General features: G+C 38.4%; 1 protein-coding gene and 1 pseudogene across 2 annotated transcripts in view; one reads left to right on the top strand and one right to left on the bottom strand.

Moving 5' to 3' along the window:
• The first annotated feature begins 277 nt into the window (after positions 1–277).
• LOC106880095 (uncharacterized) overlaps positions 278–17,652 on the top strand; it is a 32,173-nt gene continuing 14,798 nt past the window's right edge. The window contains exons 1-2 of the mRNA XM_014929912.3: positions 278–284; positions 2,891–2,935. Of these exons, the coding sequence (XP_014785398.1) occupies positions 278–284; positions 2,891–2,935 (52 nt within the window). The remainder of the gene's footprint in view (positions 285–2,890; positions 2,936–17,652) is intronic.
• LOC106880101 (very-long-chain enoyl-CoA reductase pseudogene) lies at positions 5,878–7,386 on the bottom strand (annotated as a pseudogene). The gene has a single exon (XR_016240768.1). The product of XR_016240768.1 is annotated as a very-long-chain enoyl-CoA reductase pseudogene (transcript).

Raw genomic sequence — 17,652 nt, 5'->3', positions numbered from 1 at the left:
CTTCTATCTGACTTTAACTCCTTAAACCATAGCTTAAAACTTCTTCCCTCTCTACTGTAGCTCTACTCAATTGAAGGGGATTTTAGTGATGTAAGCTGCATGGAAACCTCACTAGTGCTGGTGTCATGAAAATAAAGTACCCAGTACACATTGTAAAGTGGTTAGTGTTATGAAGGACATTCAGTCATAAAAAACCATGCCAAAGCAGACATTGGAGCATGATGTCTTCAGGCCTGTTGGATCCTGTCAAATCGTCCAATCCAATTCAGCAAAGAACATGGCTGGTAAATAGTGGTGAAGATGATGATGATGATGATGTATATAAAACAGAATATTCTAGAGCATTCAAAGGAAGGGGGAGAGAGAGAGAGAGAGAGAGGGGGTAGCACGGGTATGGACATATGATGTGCCTGAAGGATGAGTGAGGAAGTAAGAAACAGGAAAAAATGGTAAAGGTTAAAATATGAAAGAAAGAGTCAGAACAAGTGTTTTTGTTGGAGAGAATATGCATTTCTTCTTCTTACATTATACAAGATGGAGCTAGAAAGAGAAATAAAGATGGTGGTAACATGGTGTCAGCATGAGCCCTGTGGGCGGAAGAGGAGAGTTGGAGGGAAGATAAGGGAGAGTAAGGTGATGACTATAGAGATTGAGGGTAAACAAGGGTGGAGGGGTGATGGACGATATATATGAGTTGGAAGGTTGAGAAGAATAGGTACTGACTGGCCATACAAAAGAAGTGAAGAGGAGCAGAATAGTAATAATACAGCAGATAAGAGAAAGATTAGAAAAAGGGAGGTAACATGTGGGTGGTTGCAAGAGATGTATAGTGATAGGAGCAAGTGATTCAGAGGAGGAGAGAAAGGGGGTAGGGTAATGAATGTAAAATGTGAGTGGAGAGGGCCATTGTTAAGAAAGAAGGATGGATGTCAAGTGAAGTGGCTCTGTGTAACGAGAAAGATAACTGGTATCACAGAAAATGATGATGATGATGATGATGATGACATATGTAGTTTTGCTCTCATTAAATTACAACAGCAGAGTACTGCAGTTAGGCAAATGATGGGAGAGAACAGTGATAGAGAAATGAATGGTTGATGGGGAAGGTGTATATACACTTTATGCTTCCGGAACTTGTTTCAATGAGATGCGTTGACCTTCTCACATATCACATATCAACAGCCATCCCAATTCTTTGACATCTCCATGAGATTCTAAGTTCTTAGATCAACTTTCATTACTTTGCCCCTTATGGAAGAGGGAAACCTTGTTTTCCTAGGTTTCCCCACTTCCATAAGTTTCATCAATGTTAAGCAATCTTTATACATCATTTCTCATCCATACCCATCACACTACATCTGATTCCTCTTATGCCTAGTTTTTTCTCTCAATTTATTTGTATTTTGGCATTCATGCAAACTGATGTTGCACATCCAATGGAGCATGCCAGCTTCATTTCTTTCTGATCTTCACATGCCCTCTGTATTCAGAACCCACTTCTAATTAGCATGTAGCATTGCTGTTCATCCATAAGTATATATATATATATATATATATATACTCGGCTTGCGAAGACTTATTGGGGCAAGCGAAAGCGAAATCAGGATGGCACCTGTGCCCAGCGTCGCCTTTCTGGCTCTTGTGCCCGTGGCATGTGTAAGGACTTTCGAGCGAGATCGTTGCCAGTGCCCCTGGACTGGCTCTTGTGCAGGTGGCACATAAAATACACCATTTGAGCGTGGCCGTTGTCAGTACCGCCTGACTGGCCTCGTAAAAGCATCCACTACACTCTCAGAGTGGTTGGCATTAGGAAGGGCATCCAGCTGTAGAAACTCTACCAAATCAGATTGGAACCTGGTGTAGCCATCCGGTTTCACCAGTCCTCAGTCAAATCGTCCAACCCATGCTAGCATGGAAAGCGGACATTAAACGATGATGATGATGATGATGATGATGATGATATATATCGTCGTCAATTAACGTCCGCTTTCTATGCTGGCATGGGTTGGATGGTTTGACTGCAGATTGGCGAGCCAGAAGGTTGCACCAGGCTCAATCTGATCTGACAAAATTTCTACAGCTTTTGATGCCAACCACTCCGAGAATGTAGTGGCTGCTTTTACATGCCACTGGCACAAGGGCCAATCAAGCGGTTCTGGCAATGACCATGCTCAAAAGGTGTTTTTTATGTGCTACCTGCATGGGAGCCAGTCTGGCGGCACTGGCAACGATCATGATCAGTTGTGCTATTAATCTTCCACTGGCATGAGTGCCGATCAGGCAGTACTGTATGTGTATATATATACATATATATATATATACTCTATACATCCTCCTCCACTGCTAAAGCTACCTTCAAGGCTGTTTGATTCAACTACATATTTAAATTATAAGAATGTTGTCATCTCAGTTTATTGTAGTTCTCAATGGCAATTATTCTTAAACTCCTTTGTTAAGGCGTAAAGGACTATAATAAATAAGAGGGGACTGGGAACTGAACCCTAGTGAATTTCTACTTACGCATTAAATTCATCACTATATTCAGTGTTAATTATCATGCTACTGACAGTACCCCTGTACATGGTTTGTGTGGATCTCACAAGTTATTCATCGACCCCTGTCATTATCTGTAGCCACCAGAGAGTGAGGGGCCCTGCCCAAGGCTTTACTTTTGTCAATGAATGTTCAGTGGCTTACTTGTAGCTAAATACTTCTTCTGCAGTCGTCTAATTAGGAAGAGAACATCTGAGTACTTTCCTCTGGCACAAATCCAAATTGTAATTATGTAATTTAATTTTTTTCTCTAATTAATCAACTTGTAACCGTTTTCATAACTTTCATGATGCAGCAATTTGATTCCTCTGTAATTTCTTCTTTGTCCTTTTAACAGTTGAGTATGATGTCTTTGAGTATGACAACCTGATTAACCATGAAGGTAACTAAGCCATGTCCTTCACCACTAATTATGTTAAGCATTTCAGCATGAATTCCTGAGGGTCCAGGGACTCTTCCTGCTTTCGTCACATTCTTAATTGCTTTATGTAACATACTGCTGTCAGCGAGAATGGTTAAAACACTTTGGTCCACACTAGGAAGACCTTTCTCTCATGCCTTTTCAGAATTGCTAAGTGCAAGTGGCAATCTGTACACACTTTTTTCCTAAAGCATCTCAATTCTGTCTTGTAACCTGGAATGTCTCGTGCCATAGAATATTGGCAAACCTCTTAGTTCCTGCTTCTCCCCTTGCTACATAAACCTGTTGCCTAGTTACCTGGTATGATTCTTCAGTACCTCTCTCCTTCCAACCTGCCTCTTTGCTTTTATGACTATGGGTTAAATAGAATCCAGTAATAAATAATGTACTTATTGAAGGTTAATAACGTAGTCCAACAATCAAAGTCAGAGCTTCAAGATGGACTTCACCTCTTGAAGCTGTAGAGCTTCTGCTAGCCCACACATACATGTGCAGGCTTGAGTAAGATTTTTGTAGAAGATTGTCAACTGCCTATGTGTGCAGTCTCCACTCTTGATGTGACCAATATTGTTCAAAGGAAAAGCTGATACCACTCAACACTAGCATCGTTACAGACGATGTCAGAATCAAAAGGACCAGGACAATACCACAAGGCATTTTGCTTGACACTCTCCTGTTTTGAAAAACCATCATCCTGGATTAGCCCTTTTTTTAAAATTGACCCTGGAGGGATTTGGATGCAGAGCACAGAATCAGAACAAATATGCAGGATATTCCATCCTATGTTCTAACAACCTTTCTATTCTGCTGCCTCATTCAACTGAATAAACAAGTTCTTACATTAAATTGTTAAATATTATGGTCATATGACCATCAGATTGAGTCCTTTGTGGACTTTGTATCATTATGACAACAATGTCATATTATTTTTGTTAGGCGCAAGAGTAGCTGTGTGGTAAGAAGCTTGCTTCCCAACCACATGGTTCCGGGTTCAGTCCCACTGCGTGACACCTTGGGCAAGTGTCTCCTACTATAACCTCGGGCCGACCAAAGCCTTGTGAGTGGTTTTTTTGTTAACGGAAACTGAAAGAAGCCCGTCGTGTGTATGTATATGTATATATATATATATATATATATATATATATATATGCCTGCGTTTATCCCCCCCCCCCCTCATCGCTTGACAACCGATGTTGGTGTGTTTACTTCTCTGTAACTTAGCAAAAGAGACTGATAGAATAAGTACTAGGCTTACAAAGAATAAGTCCTGGGGTCAATTTGTTCGACAAGAGGTGAGGAAACACAATCGGAGAGAGAAAAAAAAAAAGGGATCCGAAATTCCATCAAAAGATGTTATAAACACACTCGTAATCTCCACCCTCGGAAGCGAATCTCTGAAAAATTTCATTAAAACAAAAAAACATGTAAGCGCAGACGTAGCTGTGTGGTAAGGTTTATGAGTAGATTTGGTAGACGAAAACTGAAAGTCCGTCGTATATAAGTGTGTGTGCGATTTATTGTGTTCCCAACTAACGCGTGACAACCGGTGTTGGTCTGTTTACGTCCTCATATCTTTGCAGTTCGGCAAAAGTGACCGATTGAATAAGTACTAGGCTTAAAAAAAAAGTATAAGGATTGATTCATTCGATTAAAATACTTCAGGGCGGTGCCCCAACATGGCCGCTGTCTAATGATTGAAACAGGTATGAAGATAAAAGGGGAAGAAAAAGAGGAAATAAAGTCGGGGGAATGGTACCAATCTGTTAATACCAAAGGTTTTATCTTGTCATACTCATATCACTCTGATTTTGAATCACGTTAAAAATACGTGTCTAAGGAATACTCAGCCACTTGCATGTTATTTTAACGAGTCGGACGTTTAGATGTCTGAACGACTGAATGCTCGTCGTCGACACCGACGAAGGATCCATCTTTACTTCACTGAGACTACCGTAGTTATGTGTTTGTACTTGAATAGCGGAGCAATCTTGTACTTCAACGGCGTAAAAATTATTATAAAGTATTATTTCCCTTTGATGAGAAAGAGAGTAGCTTGTTAATATTTTTTTATGTATTTACTTATTCAACGAGGACTTGGTGTCTTGACAATTATTGCACAATAGAAAATGTACTTTGAACTCTACAAGCTAAAACACTTATATATTACATTAAAGAAAGAAAAAGAAAGGTCGATGGTTCATTCTTCAAAATATTTTTATTCGCATTTCCACCTTCGAATAGAAAGCTAAATATAAAAATATATTAGTGAATTAAAACTAATGTGATGATTACAGTAGTTATTATATGTATAGAGATTATATTTGAAGAAAAATGTGAAAGTCATCGAAATGCTCAATGATTTTTTTTTTTTAAATTCAATTTGTCTACTTCAGATAAGGGAATAACTGGAATAACAGATAAAAAAAATAGTGGTGAGTGCCTGCACACACACACGTATATACACACATATATCGGGTCAAAAGCTGTTTTGTTAATCCACGGAAAAAAAAAACTGATAAGATAAAGTCATTTTAACATTATGAATTCATTCGTCAGAGATACAAAGGAATTTTTGGCGATCCTTGAGTTTATGTCTCCGCCATCACTTTACTTGCCAACAGTTGCTTTTGTGATGTTTGACGGCTTCTTTACGTCCCGAGTTTAAATCCTGCTGAGGTCAACTTTACGTTTCATCGTTTTGAGGTTAATAAAATAAAGTACCAGTCAAGTACTGGGTTCGATGGTATCGATTAATTCCCTCCTATCAAAATTGCTGGCCCCTTGTGCCTGCCTTAAATCAACCGAAATCGTGTGTCAGATTAAAGGGAAAGTAGAAACATAAGTCAAGGGTGGCATATATATATATTCAAATATCTTACAAAGACAGAGACTGAAGAGATGTATAAACAAAAATTTTGTTTATTAATTCTGTATAACTGATAAAATTATAACAATTGAATGAAAGTAGCACAGAGCAAATGAACATGAAGACACTGCAAAGAAGAAAAAACAAAAATGACTTCGATTTTTATGTAGAACGACAAATTGTGTTACATTAAATATCACCAGAATTGGTGCAGTTCAGAGAACATTAGAAAATGCCAAAATTTACAAATCAAATGTGATAATGTTAATTAAACAAGTTTTCTTTTCTAAACAGAACACTGAATTGAATCTACATGACAGTTCAGCTTAGATTTTCACAAATGGAAGTTGTACATTTAAAAGATAAATGGGATAATGGCCTTACGCTTTTTTGGATAGTTTTTGAATTCTTTCCTGCTGTTAGAGAGTTTGGCACGGGCCCAGACGGCCATCTGATACAAACCGGCAAGAGCAAAAAGTTGAGCAGGTAAGCACTGGGTCATTATAGCAAAAGATTGCCACGCAATATATTCATAGGTGTAGTTAGGACAGGCTACCAAACTAAACAACCAAGTAAAAGGGTTTGTTCCGGGATATGGGATCATACGAACTTTGGAATTTTTCGGTCGTAAATTTCTGAATGCCAGGTGAATAGAAAAGTTTCCAAGTTCAGCCAGAATGAATCCAGTCAAAGCGCCATAGATTTGTACGTCGCCAAACATTGGGGGTGTGTAGAGAGGATGGTTCACGTAGTAAGCAACGAAAGCAGCGAACCCCCAGTAGTAAAACGAATTCTTAAAGATGTTACGAATTGGCATGGTTGCATGAGAGAAACGGTGTACGAATAGGGTTTCCAATAAACGTTTAACAAAATGAAATATATAGCAACCGGCAGCAAGATTCACGACAAAATCTTTCGGGTCATTAGCAGCATCAACATCATAGATGAACGCAGGACGCATGTAAAATATAGCATAAATGATAGGAGGACCAGCATATTCAGTGAGGAAAACTGTTGTCCATCCTACTTGTGGACCAAGGTCTTTAAAATAGAGCACAGCCTTTTTATCAAACCCTAAACTCAATAAAGTTTCCTCGTCGCGTAAAATTCGTCCGCGTGGTTCTTTGCGAAATGAATGTCTTGCCAGAGATAATTTAGAATTAAGCTTCTTATATTCAAGTTTAACATCATGGATTGTTGATGATTGTTTCAGTGAACTAAAAGAAATAATACTTTTCCCAGTTTTAGCATTAATAATATCCACTTCCATGGTAAATTGGGGCAAGGAAGACTTATGACTTCGACAGAAATCGAACAAAGCAACGGTATTACAGCTGCCGAAGCTAGGTTAAGATACAAAGCAATAGTTTCGGAGGATATCTTCAAGTGAGAGAAACTTCAAGTTAATGTCGTTTTGTGAAAATCCTACTTAAATACACTGATACGAAATCAGAAATATTATTCTTGTTTGTTTTGAGAAGTCATTATAAAAATATGAATACAAAGTATTCAAACTTTAGAACACTTGCCTTCGCATTTTTTAAACAAATATCTGGACATTGAAATTAAAGGGAGAAAATTGCTAGAATGAATATATTGTTAGTAAGAATTATATTTAGAGTTACTCCCACTTAATGTAAAAGAATTCAAGAAGAAAATCATCGTCGTGGTCTTTCTTCTTCTTCTTCTTCTTTAAACCCTGTCCCTCCCGAGCTAACTAATGATCAAAAGCAGTTTTTTTTCTCTCAGGCATAATGTGTGTGTGTGTGTATATATATAATAATTTTTTTCCCAGAGGATGTAGCAACCGTTACCAATATAGCATAAGAACTTACCTTAGGAGATCATTAATTAGATTCCTTAAGGGTCGTTCTCACAGTTTATATTTATATCATAAGGTTTTTAAACTTTTAAATTTTCATATTCAAAAGAGACAGAGACTTCAAATTCGATATATCGATTTATTCACCACTCTATGTTAACATTTCTGTGCCAAACTTATCCAGTGACTGGTCCATTGGATTTAGACGTTTGGCACTTCTTCAGGAGTAGTTACCTTTCGAACAAAACACGAAAAAACACATACATAACTGTTATTAGGTCCTTAGGACATCGTTAGGTTTCGTCTTTGTTATAATAACAAAGACGAAACCTAACGATGTCCTAAGGACCTAATAACAGTTATGTATGTGTTTTTTCGTGTTTTGTTCGAAAGGTAACTACTCCTGAAGAAGTGCCAAACGTCTAAATCCAATGGACCAGTCACTGAAATGTTAACATAGAGTGGTGAATAAATCGATATATCGAATTTGAAGTCTCTGTCTCTTTTGAATATGAAAATTTAAAAGTTTAAAAACCTTATGATATATATATATATATATATATATATATATATATATATATCATCATCGTTTAACGTCCGCTTTCCATGCTAGCATGGGTTGGACGATTTGACTGAGGACTGGTGAACCAGATGGCTACACCAGGCTCCAATCTAATTTGGCAGAGTTTCTACAGCTGGATGCCCTTCCTAACGCCAGCCACTCCGAGAGTGTAATGGGTGCTTTTACGTGCCACCGGCACGAAGGCCAGTCAGGCGGTACTGGCAACGGCACGCTCAAAATGGTGTATGATAATGATGATAACAATAATGTGCTTAAACTCATGCAGTTATTCCTTGTGGTTTACCTTACTAGCCTATAGGACCCAGACCTAGAATGTTTGCAGTTGCTCTTTATGATTAACTCACAACCAACATAGACCTTCTCGAGGTTATCGCAAATGATAGAAGGGGAAAGAAACAAAGAATATATATTCTTTTTTTTTTAAGACAGCGGAAAGCCGTTTCAGAGACATTTGGTTGCTACATTTAGCAGACCATACAATCACGTAGCTGCTCCCAGTGTAAGCTGCTTGAATTCAAATTTCGTCACAGCTAACCCTGATTAAGCCTATAAGACCAGAGGCGCTCCAACTGCGACTATCCTCGTCTTTATTTTGAGACAATAGGGTGAAAATTGATGTAAATCAGGCTGTCAATCCCACCAGTTTGAGCTACCATGTAGAAACGTACTCGTTCATACACAAGATTTTATCCGCAAGTGTTTTAGCGTTATAAGTCATTATACATTGGTGGGAAAATGAAAATGAGGGGGAAATGGACTAGAATAGTTCTAATATTGAATAATTATTGAGTCAGTACTAATAAATGTTGTTGGATTATAGCAAATGTATCGCAAAACGTTCAGTAAAAAAAAACAGTAAAACGTCAGTTACATTTAAAAGGAACAATTCTCGAAGGCCCGAGTAAAATACTTTCATATCATTTTTATCAGCATTATGTTGTAGTTGTTCGGCTTTGACCTCCCACCAATCTGGTTCTAGTTTCCTAGTATGCTGATTCCAAATTTTGGTACAAGGCCAGCAATTTCGGGGGAGGGGATTACTCGATTACCTCGACCCCAGTACTCAATTAGTACTTAATTTATCAACTCCGAAGGGATGAAAGACAAAATCAACTTCGGCGGAATTTGAACTCAGAACGGGGAAGACGGACGAAATGCCGTTAAGCATTTTGCCCAGCGTGCTAACGATTCTCCCAGCTCGCTACCTTCCAGTTTCCTAATATATTGTTGTTGCAGCTTACTTCTTGCTTCCACTAATTACGCTGTTTGTAATTTGTGTCGTAATTTAGCTGCCTTGTCTTTGCAATGTTCCTTTCTTCTAGCAGGGTCTGTAGTCAGATGCTGTCCTCGTTGAACCGATCTTGATGTTTTTTGTCACCGGTTTGCCAAGGACTCGTTGAGTTATTTCATGTAAACAGAATTTTATCGGAAATGGTTGAATTAGTATGTACGAACGTACGTACGTACGTATGTATGTATGTATGTATGTACGTACGTATGTATGTGTGCATGTGTGTATGTATGCATGTATGTGTGCATGTATGTCTGTACGTATGTGTGTGTATGTACGTATGTATGTATATATATGTGTGTGTGTATGTATGCTTGTATGTAATGTACGCATGCATGCACGTAGGCGTGTGGCATAGTGGTTCGGCGTTTTCGGTTTATGATCTTGAGGTCGTGAGTTAGATTCCCTGTGGCATGTTGTACTCTTGAGCAAGACATTCTATTTCACGTCGCTCCAGTCCACCCACCTGGCAAATATGAGTAGTCCCTGTATTTCAAAGGGCCAGCCTTGTCACATTCTGTGTCATGCTGAATCTCCCCGAGAACTACGTTAAGGGTAACACGTGTCTGAGGAGTGCTCAGCCACTTGCACATTCATTTCACGAGCAAGCTGTAAATCAACAGGAACCCTCATCGTCGCAACTGATGAAGTACCAGTTACGTATGTATGTATGTATGTATGTATGTATGCATGTATGTGTTGGTTTTTGTGTCGAGATATAATAAAACAAATTTTTCGCATTAAACTGAAAGCTTAATCAATACGTCTGGTAGAATCCATATTTATTATATTTTTACAAGAAGTGATGACAGTGACTTCGAAGTTTCAGCCTGCCAACCTTCACCGGCCTATGATACATTAGATTTCATCTTTGGTCAAATGAATTCAAATGTACCTCAGTTTGATGAAAGTAAATGAGTGCACTGAAACCTCGAAACCATTGTCACCATACTTCTTGCAAAAATAACATATAGGTGTGAGAGATGATCTTTATAACTATTGGAAGTCCTTCATTCTCTGTTGAAAAGTGGGAGTCACGTTTCTAGGACAGCATTCTGTACCTTATGGGATGACATCTGGTATACTACCGGGATCCGTTCTTGAACTCCTGTTGTTTGTTGCATATATTAATGTCATAAATGCCAATTTGAATGTTGCAGTGTTGAAATATGCAAATGACATGAAGCTGTACCTCGAGATAAAAAGAACAGATCCTATACGCTATGGATCTTTCCTGCAACCAGACCGGGACAGAATGCAGCAAAGGATTATTGACTGGTTACTCAAGCTGGCTGTGGACAAGTGCACTCCTATACATTTTTGGAGAAAAAACTCAGCTTTTACATACTCCCTCCACAACACCAATCTTAAGAAGTCTGTTAGTGAATGTGACATGGGCACTGTTGTCGACAGGGATTTGCATTGGATAAACCACATTTCTAAACTTGTCAAGAAGGCTGAGGATGTCTTAGCATCACTTTGTCAGCTGCTCTCCAATTTAAAGAATTTGGTACTTTGCATCAGTAGGCTGGAATCTCTACCTGGAAACTATTTAGAAACGTGCAACCAGACGAATACCCACCATCAGGCATCTACCATACTCTGAACGTCTTTCTTCTCTGGGCATGGACACATTAAAGCACTGATGTTTAGCCACTGATTTCGTGGACATCCACAAGATTATTCACCATCTTCCAACAACAATTTTCGGCACCTTTTTGAATTCCATATGTCTAACACCTGTGGACAAGTTTACAAAACCAGAAAGCAGCGCAGCACCCATGATTTTAAGAAACAGTTTCCCATGCTCAGAATTACAGAAGCATAGAATAAACTACCCACATCAGTTGTTAGCTGTCGAGACACTACATCCTTCAAAACTTCCATACTTCCCGAAATTCGCTAACACTGCACCTGATGTTTCTTTTTTTTATGACTAATTTACTGTTCATTTTCCAATTTTTTTTTGGTGCATTATTCTTCGTACTGTACATACACTTTTGGCAAACATTTCTGATTAATTGTAGTGCACCAGAACACTGTATACAATAAGTTCATTTTATCTATCTATCTATCTATCTATCTATCTATCTATCTATCTATCTATTTATCTTTCTGTCTGTCTGTCTGTCTGTCTGTCTGTCCATCATCATCGTCGTTTAACGTCCGTTTTCCATGCTGGCATGGGTTGGATGGCCAGGAAGCTACACCAGGCTCCAATCTGATCAGGCAAAGTTTCTACAGCTGGATGCCCTTCCTAACGCCAACCAGTCCGAGAGTGTAGTGGGTGCTTTTTACGTGCCATCGGCACGAGGGCCAGTCAGGCAGCACTGGCATCGACCATGCTCGATTGGTGCTTTTTACATGCCACTGACACGGGAGCTAGTCAGGCGGCACTGACATCGACCACGCTCGAATTATGCTTTTTACGTGCCACCGGCACAGGTGCCAATCAAGCGGGACTGTCATCGGCCACGGCAGTGACTTCACTTGACTCAACAGGTCTCTCTCTCTCTCTCTCTCTCTCTCTCTCTCTCTCTCTCTCTCATATATATATATATATATATATATATATATAAAGAATAAGGAGAAAATGGAGAAATAATTAATAAAATATTTATTAATTATAAAATATGACAGTATCTTGACAGCTGTTTCGATTCAGTAATCTTTAGATAATTAATTTATAAAATTAAAATCATTATAAGATGAATCTCTTCAGAGGTAGTAAAGATATACCGATTAGAAATACATGTTAACGGTTTGTAGCCGTTATCTCAACATGTATTTCTAATCGGTATATCTAAGTGAAACAACAGGTCAGCAGCAATCGCCTTCATAAAATAAAAGTAACATAATGTTTGGTAGTAGTTGGCTAAACTCGGCAATGAAATGAAACTCTAAGATCTTTTTTTTCTCCTCGAAACTGAAAGTTTATTTTGAAATTGCTCGTGTATAGAAAAAATGGTTGCTTTTGTTACGCGGCAAGAATCTGTGAGAATTGCAGACAACATCATTTACATTGATGAAGTGATTGAAGGAAATAATTTCATCCGGTATATTTATAGGCAATCTTTCGTTTTGACTCATATTTATACGATGAACAATGAAAGCACAATTAATTCTTTTGCATCGTTGGGATTAATTCATAATTAACCAGCGGTATGGCTGTAACGAACCAATACGTTTGGTTAATAACCATACATTACCAGTATTATCCCAGTTATTATATTTTACTTTATCATTTAAAAAAATTAAATTGTAATAAATCAAAAACATTTTTTTAAAAATCGATTTTACAATTACCAATTTGTTGCATCACTTTTATTTCTTTTTAAGTAAAGCAATTCTTCTCTTCCGTCATTGCCAACTTTCTGTCATATTACGATCTCTGACGACTTCAGTAGTTTCACTTTCGGAATCATAAAATGAAACATCGCCTTAGATAATATCCCAGGTTGTCTCTGATAGTGTAGATATGTTTACGATAGGCTGCTTCCACCCAAGGAATCAACGCTAGCTAATTATAGAAGACTCCAATAAATTTTAAATGACAACACTACTAGTAATTAACAATTTATCACCGTTTAAATAAAAAAAATAAATTCGTTTCAGTTATATATTTAAATATCTCTTAAAAATGAACCCGGTTTTATATTTATAGAAGAATTATTTATATGTCACCGGTTATCAGGAAGTTGTAAATCAGACCAACTTTTTAAATACATTTATTATGAGTTTTCTTTCAGGTATGTTATTTGTCTGTTCCGTTCCCAGATTTCTATTTTAACCAATATTTCGGTTTACTTAAAAGAATACATCGCAACAACAAATATCCAATGTGCTAAAATATATTTTAGAGGCGTAAAATCTTCATTGTCACCTTTCGGAGTTTTGTTTTACTTTCGCCGCGGACAGATGTTCAGTAATGTTTTTGTGTGAAAAAGGATCGTATTAAAACTGACGCAAGGACTTTGTCTTATTTCGTTATCTAAACGACAAAAACAACAACAACAACGTGCAAAAACATGTTAAGGTTCATAACCCAAAACGTTGCCTGGCATACTTTTAATATCTTTCTATTTTTCACAGGCATAACTACATATTAGTGCCCCTCGACCTTGTCTTCCCTCATAGCTTTCTGAAAAATGCATATTTTAAAATGAAATTTTGCATAGCTCCGTTTCGGAGAGCATAAATTAGAATTATGCTATTCAAAATTAAACATCTTGCGGAAATACGTTTTTGAGATGGTAGATTATGTAATGTTAATGTTTCAGATGTATACATGTATATGCGCACATCTCTCTCTCTCTCTAATTATATATATATATATATATATATATATATATATAAATATAAACGACAAGAAAACAGGAATTACGTAATTAAATGCATTATCATACAGCTGTTTCTGCTTTGAAAAGTAGTGCACTTACTATTGAGAGAAAGAAGATAGTTTCCTTTACCTAAGTTACCGAATTGGTAGTGTAGGAGCATGTTCTAAAAGTTGCTAGAATAAGAACCGGCTGAGCAAAGCTCAGAGAGCTATCATCGTTGTTTGTAACAAAGGATCTCTCTCTAAAAGTGAAAAGCAGAGTGTACGATGCCTATGCATGAAGTTATGCTACATGGTAGTGAAACATGGGCTGTGAATGTAGTGGACATGTGAAGGCTTGAAAGAAATGAAGCCAGTTATGCTCCACAGGATGTGCAGTGTCAGTGTGCATGTACAACTGTAAATATGTTAGAGCCTGGACAGTTCCCTGGCTGGCCATCTCTATGTCAACCATCTAACCCATGCCAGCATGGAAAACAGACGTTAAACGATGATGATGATGATGGTGATGAAGCATCAGATGTAGTAAGCAAGGCAGAAGACTGCATTGGTAAGGTCATGTAATGCACATGGATGTAGACAGCTGCATTAAAAAAGTGCTAATATCTAAATGTAGAGGGAAACTGTGGAAGAGAAAGCTGTGAGACAAAATGGTGGAAAATGACCTTCAGATGTTGAGCCTCACAGGGCAGATGAGAAGGACCATAAAGGCACTCACCCTATCCAATTCCTTGTGCACCTCACTATTTAGAACCTCCCTGTAACTTGGGTGTACCCCACCTCATCACATCATCGCCATCTTATCACCATCCTCTTTCTCTCTCCAAGATCTCAGTGAAATTTGAACTCAGAACATATATACGAATGAAATAATGCTAAGCATTTTCTCCAGCATGCTAACAATTCTGCCAGCTCACTTCCTTAATAATAATAATAATAATCCTTTCTATCGTAGGCACAAGGCCTGAAATTTGGAGGAGGAGAATAGTTGATTACATTGACCCTAGTACTCACCTGGTATTTATTTTATTAACCCCAAAAGGATGACAGGTAAAGTCGGTCTTGGTGGAATTTGAACCCAGAATGTAGTGATGGATGAAATACCGCTAAGCATTTTGTCCAGTTTGCTAACGGTTCTGCCTGCTCGTTGCCTTTATGATAATAACAACAATAATAATAATTTCACATTTTGGCACAAGGCCAGCTATTTCGAGGGAGCAGGTAGGCAATTATGTTGACCCCAATGCTCGACTGGTATTTATTTTATCGTCTCTGAAAGCATAAAAGCTGAAGTGAACTGCAGTGGAATTTGAACTCAGAATGTGAAGACGGGTGAAATGCCATGAAGCATTTTGTCCAGTGTGCTAAAGATTTTGCCAGCTGGCCACCATCATCATCATCATCATCATCATCATCATCATCATCATTATCATCATCATTTAACGTCCGCTTTCCATGCTAGCATGGGTTGGAAAATTTGACTGAGGACTGGTGAAACCAGATGGGATCACTAGGCTCCAATCTGATTTGGCAAGGTTTCTACAGCTGGATGCCCTTCCTAATGCCAACCACTCTGAGAGAGTAGTAGGTGCTTTTTACGTGCCACCAATGTGCGAGCCAGTCAGGTGGCACTGGCAACGACTATGCTTGAAAGGTAGTTTTTATGTGCACCCAGCCCAGGAGCCAGTCAGGTGGCACTAGCATTGACCACACTCAAATGGAGCTTTTTACGTGCCACTGGCACGCAAGCCAGTCAGGCGGCACTGGCATCACGCCTTTTATTATACTTTTTGCTTATGGAAATTCATAGAGGTTCTTGCTCTGACAAAAAGGAAAAGAAATATTCTTTTTTAGTTCATCTTTTAGTAACTGCGGTAAGGCAAACCCACAACCCATTACAGGGCTTCTGAGACTGGTGATAGGGAAGGAAGATGGTATCCTCAAACTGAGGAGCTGGCTCGAATGCTTGACAGTTACTGATTATCCTTAGACCAACCCTGGTTAAGCTGACCTATGATTATTTCTGCCATGGTTGTCCTACCTTTTAGTACATCCAGGATAACACTGGCCAATCTATCCGTTCGTCCTTTTTTAAAGTTGGATTTGAATTTAGGAAATTTCACTGTTATTTCTATCAAAACAAGCATTGCAGCTCCCCCTTGTTGGTTCATTAATATTCAAGTGTTTACTGCTGGCTGTTTTGACTGTTTAACTGCACTTGAAAGTAGAGGAGTGTTAGTCTATTGTTTATTTTTGTCTAATTTATTTCCAATTGGGAAAAAAAAAATCTAGTCCAGTGGTTCTTAACCTGTTTTTTTTTTTGTAGCACCCCACTCCTTTAAGTTGTTATGCTTATCACCCAGCTAAGTGGTGAGTGAGGTATCATGACTAAACATCATCATTATCATCATTTAGTGTCCGTTTTCCATGCTGGTATGGGTCAGACGATTTGGAACTGATAAGCTGGAGAGCTGTACTAGGCACCAGTCTGATTTGGCTTGGTCTCTACAGCTGGACACTCTTCCTAATGCCAACCACTCCAAGCGTGTAGTGGGTGCATTTTACATTGGATGGCATTATTTTGGATATAATCTAAGATGTCTGAGTGAGTAACAACAGCACCATCTTAGAGTTCCATTGTGAGTCTGAAGAGATGCTGCCTGAGGATCCAATTAGGGCAGGGGTCACCAAACATTTTTCGTGGTGGGCCAGATAACTGAGAAAAGGATGAACGCAGGCTGCAGAACCATTTTGTTCAATACAGTGAATACACAAAAAATAAAGACAACCAACGTATTTATTTACCAAAAAGTTATCAAAGAAAGTGACATTAGCAAAAAATTAGTTATACCACACCCAGTGTGCACATATCTGAATCTCACAACCTTAGCAGCAAAAATGGTTTGTGAGATTTGTGAAACTGGTGTTTAGCTTTTAAGATATCATCAATATTTGCTTTGGAATTGCTGCATCCAACCAAGAGAATTGCTTTGAAATGTTCATCAGTCAACCTCATTCGATGTGCTGACATCACTTTCTTCGTTTTTGAAAATGTCTGCTCACAGACATAAGTTGTTGCAAACACTGATGCCATACCAGAGGCAAATGAACTCTCATTGCAGGTATTTGTACAAAAGGTACAGTTCGGCGGTGGGCTGGATGAACTGTCCTCCTGGGCTTGATCTGGCCCACGGGCTCTTGTTTGGTGACTCCTGAGCTAGGGTGACAGCCTGTGTTGCATCTTGGTCATGGCAGATGAGGAAGTATTTCACAGAGATGGGAACTTACTTGGACACTGCCTAGAGAGGTTGTCTGGTAGGATCCAAGCAGCTATCAACAAATGCACAGCAATGATTACAGGAAAGCTCACCACTATCAATTCACCATGAAGAAAGTTCACTGTGAGGAAAGTTTACCACATGCACACACACACATACACAAACAAGGACACAAACACATGTGCACATAAGGATACACATCTTAGAAGAACAGAATGGAGTAGGTGGAGCAAGAACACACACAAAAACGAAAAGTGTTGCTGAAGAGGTCACAGATGTGTGACAAAAAATTTCTGGACAATAGACATGAGTTAAAAATAATAAAATAAGAACAGTAATAAACGAGTGAAGAAAAAATGTATAGTGTGTGGGTTTATTTGGCAAAAAAAGAAAAAGAAAAATGACCGTCCCAGAATACAACAATATCCATAGTATCTCACGATTAATAATTAAAAACTGTTTTATTGAAAAAAAAATGAAAGTAACGTGCAATCAGGAA

This window comes from Octopus bimaculoides, chromosome 1, assembly GCF_046866305.1.
Source record: "Octopus bimaculoides isolate indiv1 chromosome 1, ASM4686630v1, whole genome shotgun sequence".
NCBI lineage: Eukaryota > Metazoa > Mollusca > Cephalopoda > Octopoda > Octopodidae > Octopus > Octopus bimaculoides.
Note: the sequence above shows the minus strand (reverse complement) of the source record. Positions and strands in the feature narration are given on the sequence as shown.